Genomic DNA, 15,080 nt, shown 5'->3' on the forward strand with positions numbered 1-15,080 from the left:
AGGGCAGGACAAGACGTTAAAAATGTGCTCTACACTGCAGCCGGGGAGAATGGCCCTACCTGGAGCCTCTGGCAAAAAGCACCAGGGGAGACTCGAGGTCGACCCCTGGGGTTCTGGAGTCGGGGATACAGAGGATCCGAAGCCCGCTATACCCCAACAGAAAAGGAGATATTGGCAGCATACGAGGGGGTTCGAGCTGCTTCGGAGGTGGTTGGCACTGAAGCACAGCTCCTCTTAGCACCTCGACTGCCAGTGCTGGGCTGGATGTTCAAAGAAAGGGTCCCTGCCACACATCATGCAACTGATGCTACGTGGAGTAAGTGGATTGCACTGATCACCCAGCGAACTCGAATGGGAAACCCCAGTCGTCCAGGCATACTGGAAGTGATCATGGACTGGCCAGAAGGCAAAGATTTCGGAATATCACCAGAGGAAGAGGTGACGCGTGCAGAAGAGGCCCCACCGTATAATGAACTGCCAGAAAATGAGAAGAAACATGCCCTGTTCACTGATGGGTCCTGCCGAATTGTGGGAAAGCATCGAAAGTGGAAGGCTGCTGTGTGGAGTCCGACACGACGAGTTGCAGAAGCCACCGAAGGACAAGGTGAGTCGAGTCAGTTTGCAGAGGTAAAAGCCATCCAGCTGGCTTTGGACATTGCTGAGCGAGAGAAATGGCCGGTACTTTACCTCTATACTGATTCATGGATGGTGGCAAATGCTCTGTGGGGGTGGTTACAGCAGTGGAAGCAGAACAACTGGCAGCGCAGAGGTAAGCCCATCTGGGCTGCTGAACTGTGGCAAGATATAGCTGCCCGGATTGAGAATCTGGTTGTGAAAGTACGTCATGTAGATGCCCACATCCCCAAGAATCGGGCCACTGAGGAACATCAAAACAACCAGCAGGTAGATCAGGCTGCTAAAATTGAAGTGGCTGAGGTGGATCTGGACTGGCAACGTAAGGGTGAACTATTCATAGCTCGGTGGGCCCACGATGCCTCAGGCCATCAAGGAAGAGATGCAACATATAGATGGGCTCGTGACCGAGGGGTGGACTTGACCATGGACACCATTGCACAGGTTATCCACGAATGTGAAACGTGTGCTGCCATTAAGCAAGCCAAGCGGTTAAAGCCTCTTTGGTACGGAGGACGATGGCTAAAATATAAATATGGGGAGGCCTGGCAGATTGATTATATCACACTCCCACAAACTCGCCAAGGCAAGCGCCACGTGCTCACAATGGTGGAAGCAACCACTGGATGGCTGGAAACATACCCTGTGCCCCATGCCACCGCCCGTAACACTATCCTGGGCCTTGAAAAGCAAATCCTATGGCGACATGGCACCCCAGAAAGAATTGAGTCGGACAACGGGACTCACTTCCGAAACAGCCTCATAGACACCTGGGCCAAAGAGCATGGCATTGAGTGGGTATATCATATTCCTTATCACGCACCAGCCTCGGGTAAGATAGAACGATATAATGGACTGCTAAAGACTACCCTGAGAGCCATGGGGGGTGGGACCTTCAAACATTGGGATACTCATTTAGCAAAAGCCACCTGGTTAGTTAACACTAGGGGATCTGCCAATCGAGCTGGCCCTGCCCAATCAAAACTTCCACGTACAGTAGAAGGGGATAAAGTCCCTGTAGTGCATATGAAGAATATGTTAGGAAAGACAGTCTGGGTTAGCCCTGCCTCAGGCAAAGGCAAACCCATCCGTGGGATTGCTTTTGCACAAGGACCCGGGTGCACTTGGTGGGTGATGCGAGAGGATGGGGAGGTCCGATGTGTACCTTATGGGGATTTGATTTTGGGTGAGAATAGCCAGTGAATAATTTTATGATGTAATAAGAACTGATCTTAGTATCTGGCGCCCAGCAATTTTCCTTGAGATCGACATCTTCAACCTGTGGACCGTGGGCATGGACTGTATTGCATTCCCCAGTAACGAGCTTCAAATACAGCACCCACCAGTTCAGCACTACACATCATCTTATGTGCCCTGAGAGACTGTTCTCACTGCTGGAGCCTACCGTCATGGACTACGTGAGCTTAATGGACATTTTTAAGGGATGGCTCATAGACTATGGGAACTGAAAGATCTGGGCATGACATAGATGGTATGGAATAAGGGGTGGATAATGTCCTGGTTCCGGCAAGGATGGGGTTAATTTCCAAGGAGCCGGCAGGGGAGGCACGTATTCCATACCACGTGACCCATGCCCGCTATAAAAGGAGCTAGCCGGGTCGGGGGAGTCAGTCGCCACTCGGGGGCGGGTCACGGCGGTGCGGGTCCGGTCGGTGCGCTTCGCGGCGGTACTGTAATCGCGTTCTTGTATTCCTTTACCGGTGTTATTGTTTTTCTTTCTTTCTTTTTCCCTTTGTCTGTTCTGCTAAATTATAATATTTCAACCCACGAGTTTTGCCCTTTTTTTGCTGATTTTTCCCACGGCTGTGGGAGTCGTGCGAGCGGCTGCGTGGTTCTCTGTTGCTGGCTGAGGCCAAACCACGACACCATGTTTGTTGTTACTCACTGCATAAGTGAGTTAAAGATATCAAGAAAAAAAATAAAATTTGCAACTAGCAGGGCAAAGGATAATAGGGCAAAATAGCTTTTTAAAGTGTGTTAAGAACAAAACCAGCTTTGCAATGGTGTTGGCCCACTACCATGAGTGGAAAAATATGATGAAAAGAAGAGTATTTCTGTTCCCTTTGGGAAGAACTAAAGCAATCAAGTATAGTGCTGCGTTCATGTTCAGTGAGAGCATGACGGATAACCAACTTTAAGGATTCAAGCTCCTGAGGCAACAGCGTTTAGCAGCCCATTCTAGGACTGCTTCCATGATACCAACAGCAAGAATATAAATATGCAAACATTAAACATGAGATCTGCCTACTAGTAAATATGCACAGTAAGACATCCACAGTGTGCTGGGGAAAATTCTGTTTAAAAGTTACACTGTGACTGCAATGGAAAGTTACTGGAACGTGATGCATGTGACTAGAAGGACATCCTTTCAAACCAGCTATACTATAAATAGGGACCCCGAGGGATGTCTATCAGAGCCACTGAGGAAGGTATCAGAGAACACTCAGAGCATGATCTCAACACAGATTTTCATCTTTTGTGCGTCCTTGCCGACAGACAGTTGTTACTCTACCTCACCTTTACCACTTACTGTGTAAACCCTGAAGCCTGTAATCATATTCTAATTTTCATCATACAAGCAATTTTTCACTTAACTAGTGTGGTTAATTGTTTTCATATAAATGCAGTTATTTTATGTTTTTCAAAAGAAACTTAAATTATTACATTAATTACTGTTTTAGGGAAAGGTACCATTAACACACATATTTGCAGGTCAATTAGTATAACATCTAGCCTGGAAAAAATAATGAAAATACTGACTTGCATGTCACATTAATTAAAAGAAATTAAAAGATAGCAAAATCATTACTGAAAATCAATGACAATGGAAATCAAGCACTTTGCAAAATAAAGCTAACTTCATTTTCTGCTGAGAGCAAAAGTTTGATTGATACAGATAAGTAACAAACTATGATCTATTCAGCTTCTTTAAACCGCCCAGATGAAGACCACAAATATTTGGATTGACAAAAAAAGTAGCCCTGTAGTACTGTGTGGTAGAAGTAAGACAAAACATTCTGTGGAATGATTTTTGGCAGAAAAATTTCCAAAGTAGATTTCCAAAGTACATTTTTTTGAATTGAAAAATCTTCAGGCTGGATATTTCATTGAGCCTTTACTGACATCAGTACTAGGCCTTACAGTGTTTGATATCTTCCATGTAATATAAAAATACATATAAAATGGCTGCTGATCACATTTGTGAATAGCACTAAGAACAATACAGAAACAAATTATATTAGTCATATAGAATAATTTAAACATTCGTTAAGTTGATCTCACTTACGTATTTCGGTCCCAAAAATGTATTTTAATACAGCCAAATACAAAGTTATCATCTGTGCGGACAGGGAATGCAATCCACATGCACCCTATGTGGGACTGCAACCTGGAAAGCAGTAACTGTGAAGTTACTGGGTTAAGAACGCTGCCCATTGATCGGAATAGGGCTGCAAATCTGGCATACGTGAGCCTAAGTTCTTAAACTGAGTAGTTACACAGGTATGGGAAGCTCACCGGGCAAGTTAGCTCACTCTGTGGTTATGGCCATAATCCTATTTTGTTCGGTACAGGTATTAAGGAATGCTTACTTTTCACTCTGTCACTTGAATACCCCAAACTTTCTACATTAACGTAACAATATGATCAGTAGACACAGTCTGAAAAATAGAAAACTAGAAGTAGTTGTTAGTATTACAACACTTGCTTGTAGAAAAGGCTGCAACAAAGCTGCTTCTCCTCAAAAAAAACCTCTTGCATGCTGCTTCTGTTATGATGAGATCCCCAGGAAAATGGGATGATGAAGGGTGTCACTGGGAAACACGTTTTAGACACCCCATTCAGTCAGCCAGCCTCCCTAGGCTCGCTCTGGGGCTGGCAGCGGCAGAGGTACCCCTCCCAGGAACAATCCAGCCCAGAAGCCTAGGTCAGACATGGTGAATCACCTTTTCAAGCACCTAGTCCTTCTCCACAGGGAGCCTACGGAGATTAGCCAGCAAACCTAATCAGCTAAGTGAGGTGTCATGAGTTGGGCAATACTATTACAGCCACATAAACCTCACTGGGGATCAAACTGAGGATCTTGGAATCAAATCACAAGCAGCTACTACTTGAGCTTAAGAAGTAAGTCCGTAAACAAACTACACTCGCTGCTGCTAGTCACTAAATGAGTATATTTTGCTTAATTGTTAGGACACACCTTCTGACCATAAATAACCCATAAATGTCTCCCGCGCCTATGCCACAGGTGATATGAGCAATCCCAGAACACCAGAAATGAGCTTCCAAACAAAGTCTATTACAGGGCGTATTGTTACAATATAAAACAGAGGTCAAGGCATTAAATGCTTGTAATTTCTTCAAAATACTTAAAGGACATTAGCGCGCTTAGTTTTTGTTTTCACAAGAATGTAAGTTACTCTGATGGGCGTAAGGTACAACACAGAGCAGGGAGCAATGACCCTTCTCAGAAACAAGTGTGATCCAATATGATAACCCTCATCTTTCTGGGCAAGTTGCTCATAACATCCTACAATCTCTTAACTCCCATGACTGTCACGACATTACATTACGTCAGTATCTCAGTGATTTGATCCTTGTTCCAAGATATCCAATGCTCTGTCATTCAGACATGTGAGCAGTGGGGGTTCCCACAGTGAATGCAGGATGAACAAGGACAGTGCTCAAAACCATTATCAGACAACGTTATTTCAGCCGTCACTGACTAAAATCCATCTACTTTCCTGAAGCAAAAGCTCTTGAATTATATTTTTAAGTCAATCATCTCTTTTAATTAGGGATCTTGACAATGAAAGCAAAGCAAGGTCATCGTTCATGTCCCATGACCTGTTCATATTACTGCAGGCTTAGCAAGAAGGATAGATACTACTAACAGCTTTTATAAAGAACTGACTAATTAAACTGTTAGATGGGGCATCTGGATGTATCCTATGAAATAATTTTAGATTTAACCTTCATTTAAAATTTGCAGAAGAGGATCAAAATGCGAATCAAAAAGACGCCTAGTGGGAAACTGGAATTCAATTTATTACAAATTGAGACATCAAAAATATTCTTCAGCTCAGCTGCTTTGGGAAAAATGTCCTTCCACATAAAAAAGTATAATTTGAAAGAAACAGGTTCTATCTTAAAGTTTTCCCGCCTTCCCCTGAAATCATGCTGTCATCTGACCCCCTGACAAATTGCACTTAACATGTGGTGGGCTCATGTCAAACTCTTCTAAACTGGCAGCACAGTATTTGTAATAATCTATAAAATAAGAACGGGAGTAAATATTAGCCTGAGACCTGGCAGAGGAGTCAGTAAGAAGGGTTCAGTGCTTATATAGGAGACAGTGCAAGGATTCTTCTCATCTCACACCCGAAGTTAGTTACCATTAAACACAAGAAGTCCAGATGGGACACATACTCCACCTACTGCTCAGTGGGTGAGGAAGGCATGCCTCCCCAGCACAGCGTACCTCACGGTGTGTAATATATATCTCTGCCCACAAAAATGTCACACAAAATTGCATTGAACTTCAATGCCCAAATGCAGGGCCTATGCCATTAAACACAAATAAGCCCATATTTTGACTAATGATACAGGGGAAAGGAGCTTGAAGAGTGACAGTGGCACAACTGGCACATCTTGGAGTGGAAGGGAACAAACGTGGCCTCAGGCTACTTTTACACTTTCTTGATCTTATCTAACCTACTATTTTGAGAGTCCAGACTGCTGTGAAATTGATCATGTTGTCCACAGTACCGACAAATGGCTTAGGAAGTAATCAAGCTTTGGGCATATCCTCATTTACTATCAGACACAACATGTCTGAGAGACAAGCAGAGTGCCCAGGGGCAAATCTGCTGGCTTCAAGGCAGATTAGTATTGCAGAAGATAACGCAATGCAATTTTATATCCATTTTTAATAAACACACAACCCACACCAAAAGCAAGCTGTCCTGCAGCGCACTGCAGCTCTCTCAGGTAAACTGTAAACAGCTCAAGGCACTAACCATGGCTTTTGTCTTTGCACAGTCTGATGCTCACCATGAGCGTTTAATGGAAAAGACTGCAAGATCAAACACAGGTGAATCCAAAACTCCTTTCTTCTGGATGGGGTGCTGCACATGACACAAACTTTCCCTCTCCTCCTCTGTCCCTGTTTGTTTCACCTTCTAGACTCTTGTCTGTACTGCAGGGGACAGTTTCCTCTTGCAAGCTTCTTCTTCGGAAACCACCACTGGAAAGGACTGCAAACCCAATTGCAATTTTGCTTTTGGCTTTAGGCCTCTGACTCACAAATAGTAAATGCAGAAAGACTTTTTTAGGATGTTAAAACAAATGACCTTCAATGAACTCTGATCAACATGTTTAAAATACTCCTTTTTTATGGTGTGCAGACAGCAGGTTTTTCTTAAATTTATGGTAATCTAGGTCACGCTTCAGTGAATTATTAAAAAACTGGAACAGGAGCTGACTCATCAACACAAATATCAGCCCACTCACAGCCACACAAGAAATCCCAGGGCCAAAAGAAAACATCAGAAATTCAATTAGAGGGACCATTTTCATCCGCAGTAATGAGTGTTCAGCAAAGTATTCTCAGAACGCTGCTGATACTTGAATTGCCCTTACATTTCTAGGATAATATTTTGCTTTAAATGCTCTTTATTTTTGTAACTGACAGGTAGAACTATTTGATTTTTGCCTCTACTGCTTGTGAAACAGCTCCTGGTCAGCTCCTGGAAAGTTCCAAGTTCTAATCCATGCTCTGCCAAAAGCTCCTTGCTTTTAAACAAGACATTTTATTTTCCTTCTTTGTAAACTAACAAAATGGTGATGACACTCATTCACCTGTCAGGTAAGGTTGCATCTCTGACTAAGGAAACATTTTTCTCCTTGAAACTTGTTTTGTAAATAGAAAGCATTACAGAAGAGTTAAGTTTTAACTTGTTCATAGACCTTTTGTTGTGTTTGCGGGACATCAAACATTTACCTTACCCATTATTTATGAAATAAATCTGACTAGTGGTTTAGGTTAAACGGACCATGTTTTCTTAATTTAGGAACCTAACTTTGAGGGAGTCTCATGTTCTGCTGGTAGAATGAGAGACAAGGGCAGGTACAAGGTATCAAGGCCAAGATATTCCCATCAATTTAGTATCCCACCTTGAAACAACAAATCCACAAAAAACTAACACAGCACTTTCTATGCATCTGCCCTGCAGAGTAATTCAGGTTCATGTGAGTTTACTGGTGCTTCATTACTAAACTTCTGTCCTTTAGCACAAACACAGGTCAGACTGGTAATTCTCTAGGCAAAAAAGCACTTACTCTTTTAGGTAAAGAGAATTTAGGTGCCACACTCAAGTTACCAGTTGCTATTAAAGACACAGAGAAAAAAAAAATCAGATATGAAATTGAATTTTTTTTTTCCCAACTGGATGTCATGCAGGAACCTGTCAGGGACATTCAGATACCACAATGACAGTAACGATCAAGCAAGCAAATATATTAAAGGCTAAGAATACCCTTTTGACTATGGATTTCTAAGCGCAAGCATACATCAAACCACCAGTAACTAAAAAAACCAAACATGTCAACATCATTGTATTAGCCATTATCTTTATCATGTTTCACAACTGTATCATCATTGAACAATGGTATCACAATCTTTGAAGTGTAATAGTTCAGACAAAAATATAAAGGAAAACTGAGCTTCATGAAAGCATCAGTACCAATAGTGTGCATGTGTGATACCAATCAAGTGTTTCAGAGGGTTACAGCTAATGTAAGGAAGAAGAGAGAAACTCCTCTCTCCATTGTTCAATTTAAGAGTGAGAGGAATGTACCAACAATAGTCAGTTCACATTTACCTTGTTTCCAGAAAATCCAACAAACTCCAGTAATCTCAGAATCCGTGCGGGAAACATGGACAATGTCTACAGAAAGAAATGCAACAGTTATGCAGTAAATGACTTTCTGCCTCTCAGCTACCAGCTGCCTCCTACAACTTTTCCAAACACAGGAAATAATCACTAAAATTACTAAAAACATCTTTATATGTCTGATGATTTTCTAGGTAAGTGTATACATCTGCTATATTTTACATACAATTTAAACAGAAATATCTGTTTAATAGAGGGGACAGGGAGGTCTCCAGGATTCCCTTGATAGAAATATGTTTACACAGCACATGTTTAGCAACTCTAGTACTTCTTGGATGTTTCAGAAATACTGGATGCATACTGCACAGTACGCATTTGTTCTTTGTGCAGTAAATCTAACGTTTGGGCATGTGCCAGACTCACGCAAAGTAATACAACCAAGGGGAAGCACCAGGCACTTTCTGCAGCCCATCACCTGAACAACCATGTCACGCCTCACCATCTCTGGGTCAATGCCCCTGTGACATACCAGGAACTGTCCTGTAGCATTTGACCACCCGCTTTCTGGCCAGAACACAAGCAACAACAGCCTGAGCATCACCCCAGGCCCCATTCAGGTACCCTGCCCCACCAACTGCCCTGCTGACAGCCAAGTCCCTGGTTCCTTCCCAAGTGCCAGTTAAACATTAAATGGAAGTCAGCAAGCACAGGCAATTCCTGTTTCTGTGCATGGCCTCTCCTGGCCCCCATCCCAGTGGGTCACTTCTCACGAGACTATAACACTTTCCCCTCCAAGCACCTCCCAAGCACTGGTCGCTTGGCTAACGAACAGCCTTACTGGAAGCTGGGCAAAGGCACTCAGCTGCATTCTCAAAGAACATGCCCTTAACCCATGGCAGATGAGATCATTTCTCAATTGATAATCGCCCCATGAGGATGCACAAGTGGGTCTGCACACACAAAAGCAGTGTTGCTCACATTGAGGGCAACAGTCTCTTTCTTTCTAAAGCGTATTAGACACCAGCATGACCTTTCTCAGATTGAATTGGCAATTGAAATTTAACATCCACCTGAGCTTGTTTAGCTAAGCTTACTATTTCAGAAAGTTTCACCACCATTTTTGCAGCTTCATTCAAGTCATCACATGTGAGGATTTTGAGGCTACTAGCTGTTATTAAAGCTGTGGCATCATCAACTCGTGTACCTTGCAACCGTACCACAACAGGTATTTTTATGTCCAAAACCTTTACTGCCATAACAATGCCTTGGGCTATCACATCACATTGCATAATGCCACCAAAAATATTTACCAGAATAGCCAGTACCTTTTTATCAGAGGTAATAAGCTTAAAGGCTTCTGTCACTTGATGCACTGTGGCACCACCACAAATATCAAGGAAGTTTGCTGGAGTTCCACTGTGAAGTTTAATTACCTCCATTGTGGCCATAGCTAAACCAGCATCATTGACTAAACAGCCTATGTTTCCATCCAATAGTTGAGATCTGCTTTTATTACTATCTGATATTCTTAGACCAGAGACTGGGATCCTGCAAGTGTCAGCGCACATACCTAATTTTAACCGTATGATTAGTAACACTGATGTCAGTGGAACTTCTCAGGTATTTAATTTAAGATCACTTTCATTTCAGGAGGTTGCAGGACCTCATCTCAAGAGAATAACTGTTGGTACATACCAGATTAAATGCTCCAACTCCAAGTTTTACACCTCCCTCAAAATGAAGATGGTTCTCTCCTTTGACATAATGTGGAGACTGTATGAGACTGTCCAGCTCCCTGAAAACACACGATTCTTTTACATTGTCAGTAAATACAATGATTAATTACAATTCAGTAAGAAAGAAACCCAATTACCTTGAACTACATAATAGTTCAAAAAAGGTCAATTTGTCACCTCACCCAGGTGAACAACACCCACAACATTTGATTGGATTTATCAACAAACCATTTCTGTCACATTACTGTCAACTAAAAAATATGGAGTCCTGGAGATTAATTCTTGTCAAACAGACATAGTCAATTTGCAACCACATTTCTGCCTGAAAATATTTCAAGAATGGCTTTTGGGAGTAACACCAACCTTTACTACTGCAAAAAGAGATGACAGGGCAGTGCAGGAGAGTTAAATTTAAATTAGCAAATTGGATTTGAGTTTCCTTAATTTCTGGATTAGATATTCCCTTTTTGTGCACATTCACTCAAAAGAACATTTTGTTATATATAGGAAAAGACAACTGTAATAAATATTTTTAAATGGACAAGTATATCGGAAATTACTTTTCACTTATTTTTCTAACTTTCATAAATCTCAACTTTGTAGTGTCCCTTTATTTCCCCTGTGTGATCCAGATGGATTTGAACCTGTTTTGTCTCCAAGCTTTCTACAGTTACGTGTTTTTCACACTATTGTTTTAGTTTATTTTGTTAATTACTAGGAGAAGAAAAACACTGTTTTAATGGCAGTCACATACTTGTGTTCAGGCTGTCATGTTTTTATCTGCTGGTTGTTGCCAACATGTATAGGACTATTCATTGTAATTGCAGTTTTTACAATGGACCTTGCATTTAGAGTCGCCTTCAACCCACACAAATATGGACACTGTCATCTCTCTCCCTTTCAGTGTACTTCTGGAGAACCTGGACTGGATGCTGTTTTGTGTCTGCTAGACACATGACTTTTGTGACTATTCTGAGTCGAAATTTAAAGTCCTAAAATAAAACAAAATACGATGCATATTTAGTTTTCACTTTTTAAAATTATTCATATAAGTCTGTACTACCGTGAAAGTTTTCTGACACTTTTTATTCACTGACAATAAGCAAATATTTCATTCTGAATTATTGTTTTATTTCATGTCTTTTTTTTCTAAATTTTTTTTTTTTTTTTTTTTTTTTTAGTGTATGGTAACCCTTCCTCCCTGAAAGAGTTTTAAAAATTGGAGCTTTGCAACATTTACTCTTCCTGTCTTTTCAGGGTTGCTGTTGTTGCAGATTATCAAGCAGTACTGCTGACAGCGGCGAAAGGAAAGATGGCTTTTTATATCAGAAGCTATGTTGTAAAAAATACTGATCAAGCAAAGCAAATAAAGTCTCATTTCCATATTTCATTGTTTTCTCTGTAACCTGTTGCACCACACTCTCATCAAAACTGCAAACAATTATTTCTTCCCATGTCAAAGGCACAGTACAAAAATCACAACTGCCAATGTCACGCACAAACTTACTTTCTGTTAAAATACATGTTTTAGTAATATGCAAGTTACTATTAGCATTCTTTTGAAGACTACCACCTAAAAGCTACTAGATTTGTAACACTTTGTTTTTACATATACTACAGCTGATCTGAATTTATTGAGGCACAACTGAGTATGCTTCCCATGGTGTACATTTTAATGTAATTTTTAGAATTTACTACTGTACTTCACAACCTTTTGCACATGTTGAAAATAGTTCTCCATAACTTCCTGGATGAAAAGAAATCTGCTTAAGCAGATGTTTTTGGCTTATAGACACTAAGTAATGGGCATATTGTGAGCTCAGATAAGCAACCCTGTTTATCATTTTCAATAGCAAGCACGTTCTTTATAATAGAACAACTGCCATAGTTAACCAGATTAAAAGTCCAGCTAACCAAATATTTCACTAAGACAGTGGCACATGCTTGACTGTTCAGGGACTTCATGACGTGGAGAGAGTGCATCTGGTCTATTATGCTAACTAGCCCCTATAAACCTATTTCCTGTAAGTTTAATCTTTGTTTGAAGCCACTTACACTCTCCATTGCAAGCTCTTCAGTTTATTATCTCTTAATTTTTAGTTTAATGCATTTATTATGGGATTACTTGTGCTTCAGCTACTGGTTTTGAATGTTCCAAAAAGCTGCAGCTAGAACTATAAAGAAATGCCATTTCATACGCCTAATGATCTCAAGACCTCCAAATTGTGCTATGCAGACACAATGAACACTACATCATTTAGAACAGTTATTTTTTGACATAATTTCAAGGATATAGTATTTGAAGTAGGCAAACCTTGGCAGTTAACAGGGTTAGGGTCCACTATATTTACATTCCAAATCATAATATCAATGTCCTTTTTTATGCAAAAGAATTTGTGTGGGCTGAGAAAGGCTACAGACATGAGGCTTGTAATAAAGGCTGCAATAAATACAACAGTAATTAATTTGTGAATTGGATGATTCAAGCAGCAGCACTTTTTACTGTAACAGTATGCTTAACCATATCATCACTCTGACTTACCTGTATGTTTGGTAACTGTTTCGGACTTTGATGCCTCCTTTTATGAAGCTAACCATATTCTCATCCTGTTAGAAAGGAAACACATTAGCAATATGACCTTATAAGCATTATAAAGAGCTTCTTTCTTTTTGAGATGAACACATGCTTTGAACACAACTATCGTGACACAGACAATGTAAGTCTCTGAGAAACAATACGTGGATCTAGGATTTCCTTTCTGTATTAAAATATTTTTACTGTTCAGACACGGACACTTTATTTTGATGCTTTCTGTGATTAGTTTAGCCCTTGTGACCTTTGGACCATCTGAATTTGCATTAATAAACACAGGACTAAGCTAATGAATAGCTCCTAAGGAACATGCATTTGTGGCTGTTTCAAAAAACAGATTTCTCTCATTTGTCCTTCATCACAGTTAAGATCTGAACATTTCCTGGCTCAGCACCTGATACAAATAACTGTGGGTCCTCAGGAGTATACAGAATATAGTTTCACATCCTAAAAAGGATGCAGGGTAAGTAAAGTTATGCAAGATATGTTCTTTCTGGTCTGAATATTCAAGTATCTATGAGATCCATACTAGTATGGTAACATGTTACTTTACAAGCTATAATGAACTAAGATCTTACAGCAAAGTGTATCTGGAGGACCATTAGTTTACAGTTGTATCCCAAAGAGAGAACTCTTTAGTCTCATAACTTTCTGGTGGCAGTTTCCTGCCTCACTCATCATACGTAATCTGTCATTCTGGTTTGGTTTGATATCTGCTATTACTTTGAGATAGGAAGACTACACGTGTTTTAGCAGATAATTTTTCTGTGATGGTATTTTAAGAGGCTGTACGAAGCATTGCGGACCAAATAGCATAGATTAAATGAACTTGTTGTCTTGCTGCCATTGTTAAGGAAAAGGGCCCAACTGTGCTCATCAATATGTAAACAAAGAGACAGAACCTGCCTCAAAAAGATTTCCATCCTCCTGTAAATCAGGCAGATAATCCAATCAAAGTTATAGTTCAACTTCTTCCAGATTTTGCTTTCTATGAACTAGTATAGGAAGCCCAATGGCCTGAACTGAAGGGCAGGGGCTTACTCCTGCAGCCTGCAATGCCACCACTAGCCTGCGTCCTTTACAGTCGTCCTTAAGCAACATTATCAAGAGTGATAATTGAGGATGCACCATAAATGATTGTGTAATTCCTGATGATATATCCCCAGAGACTCGAATGTCAATCACATGCAACAAAACAATCACAGAAAAATGTGATCCTGTTTTTCTTTGTTCTGTAGAAAAAGTCAGTTTTTAACTAGTAACTGGGGGGGGAGGGGAAATTCAGGTACAGTATACCTAACCATATGTAAAGGTTCAGTTATATTTTCCTTTGAATGGAAAAGGGAAAGAGGAAATAAGATGGTTTAAAAGTGTTTAAAATCAGAATATTCATGATACCAACAACAGAGATAACTAATATGAGAATAGTTCAGCCCCTGAAAAATCCTGAGACTAATTTTTATGTGTTTTCAAGTAGATTTGGTCACCTGCATTAAGCATCAAAACTAACCCACCCCAATAGCTGTTGGAACCAAGTGCCTTTGTTTAATTTTTAAGACCAGTTAATGCATTCATGAAAAATTAAACACAGAATAGAAGAGGAAGCAAATGAACAAGCACTCTTGATGCAAAAGAGGACAAGAAATTATTTTCTTACTCTTAAACTTCTCATGTATCTATAAACATTTTTAAAAACAGACACCTGCAAAAATAGTGCTTAAAACCAAGAGACCAATGCGTTAAACACTCCTTTCTTACGGGCATAATGGAGACATTCTGAAAAGCCTCGCTTCCATAGCTTCAAATATCACCCAAACTGTCCCCAGTGCTACAGACTAGTCATTCCAGAACAGCAGGAATATGGAAGTAGGTAGCTGCATCTTGGGCATTTCAAAATCCAGCACCTTACCATAAAGTCACCATCATCAGCACTCCAAAAAACTTCAGAAGCAGCTACTCTGACTACGGGTTTTGCTATGAAGCAATAGTTTCTAGCAGAGGGGCATGGCAGATAGCTGAAAAAGGTTACACGGTTGATAAACGATTATAAGAAACATAAATCAGAGCCCACCTGGCAACTCTCAAGCACTATAAAATCACCACCTGCATTTCATTCTCTATCAGCATCTTCGAGCCAATAGGCAGAAGCCCTTTGTGAATGTGACTTTTATTATCACCTCTGCATAGATGAAGAGGCCAACTGTC

The 15,080-nt window shown here is 40.6% G+C and overlaps 1 protein-coding gene across 1 annotated transcript in view; it reads right to left on the reverse strand.

Moving 5' to 3' along the window:
• TTC39A (tetratricopeptide repeat domain 39A) overlaps positions 1–15,080 on the reverse strand; it is a gene marked incomplete at its 3' end in the record, with an annotated part of 42,116 nt that overhangs the window by 17,324 nt on the left and 9,712 nt on the right. Inside the window, exons 5-7 of the mRNA XM_082484413.1 lie at positions 12,825–12,889; positions 10,242–10,341; positions 8,535–8,600 (exon numbers count right to left, since the gene is read on the reverse strand). Of these exons, the coding sequence (XP_082340539.1) occupies positions 8,535–8,600; positions 10,242–10,341; positions 12,825–12,889 (231 nt within the window). The remainder of the gene's footprint in view (positions 1–8,534; positions 8,601–10,241; positions 10,342–12,824; positions 12,890–15,080) is intronic.

This window comes from Vanellus vanellus, assembly GCF_965231255.1.
Source record: "Vanellus vanellus genome assembly, chromosome: 5".
NCBI lineage: Eukaryota > Metazoa > Chordata > Aves > Charadriiformes > Charadriidae > Vanellus > Vanellus vanellus.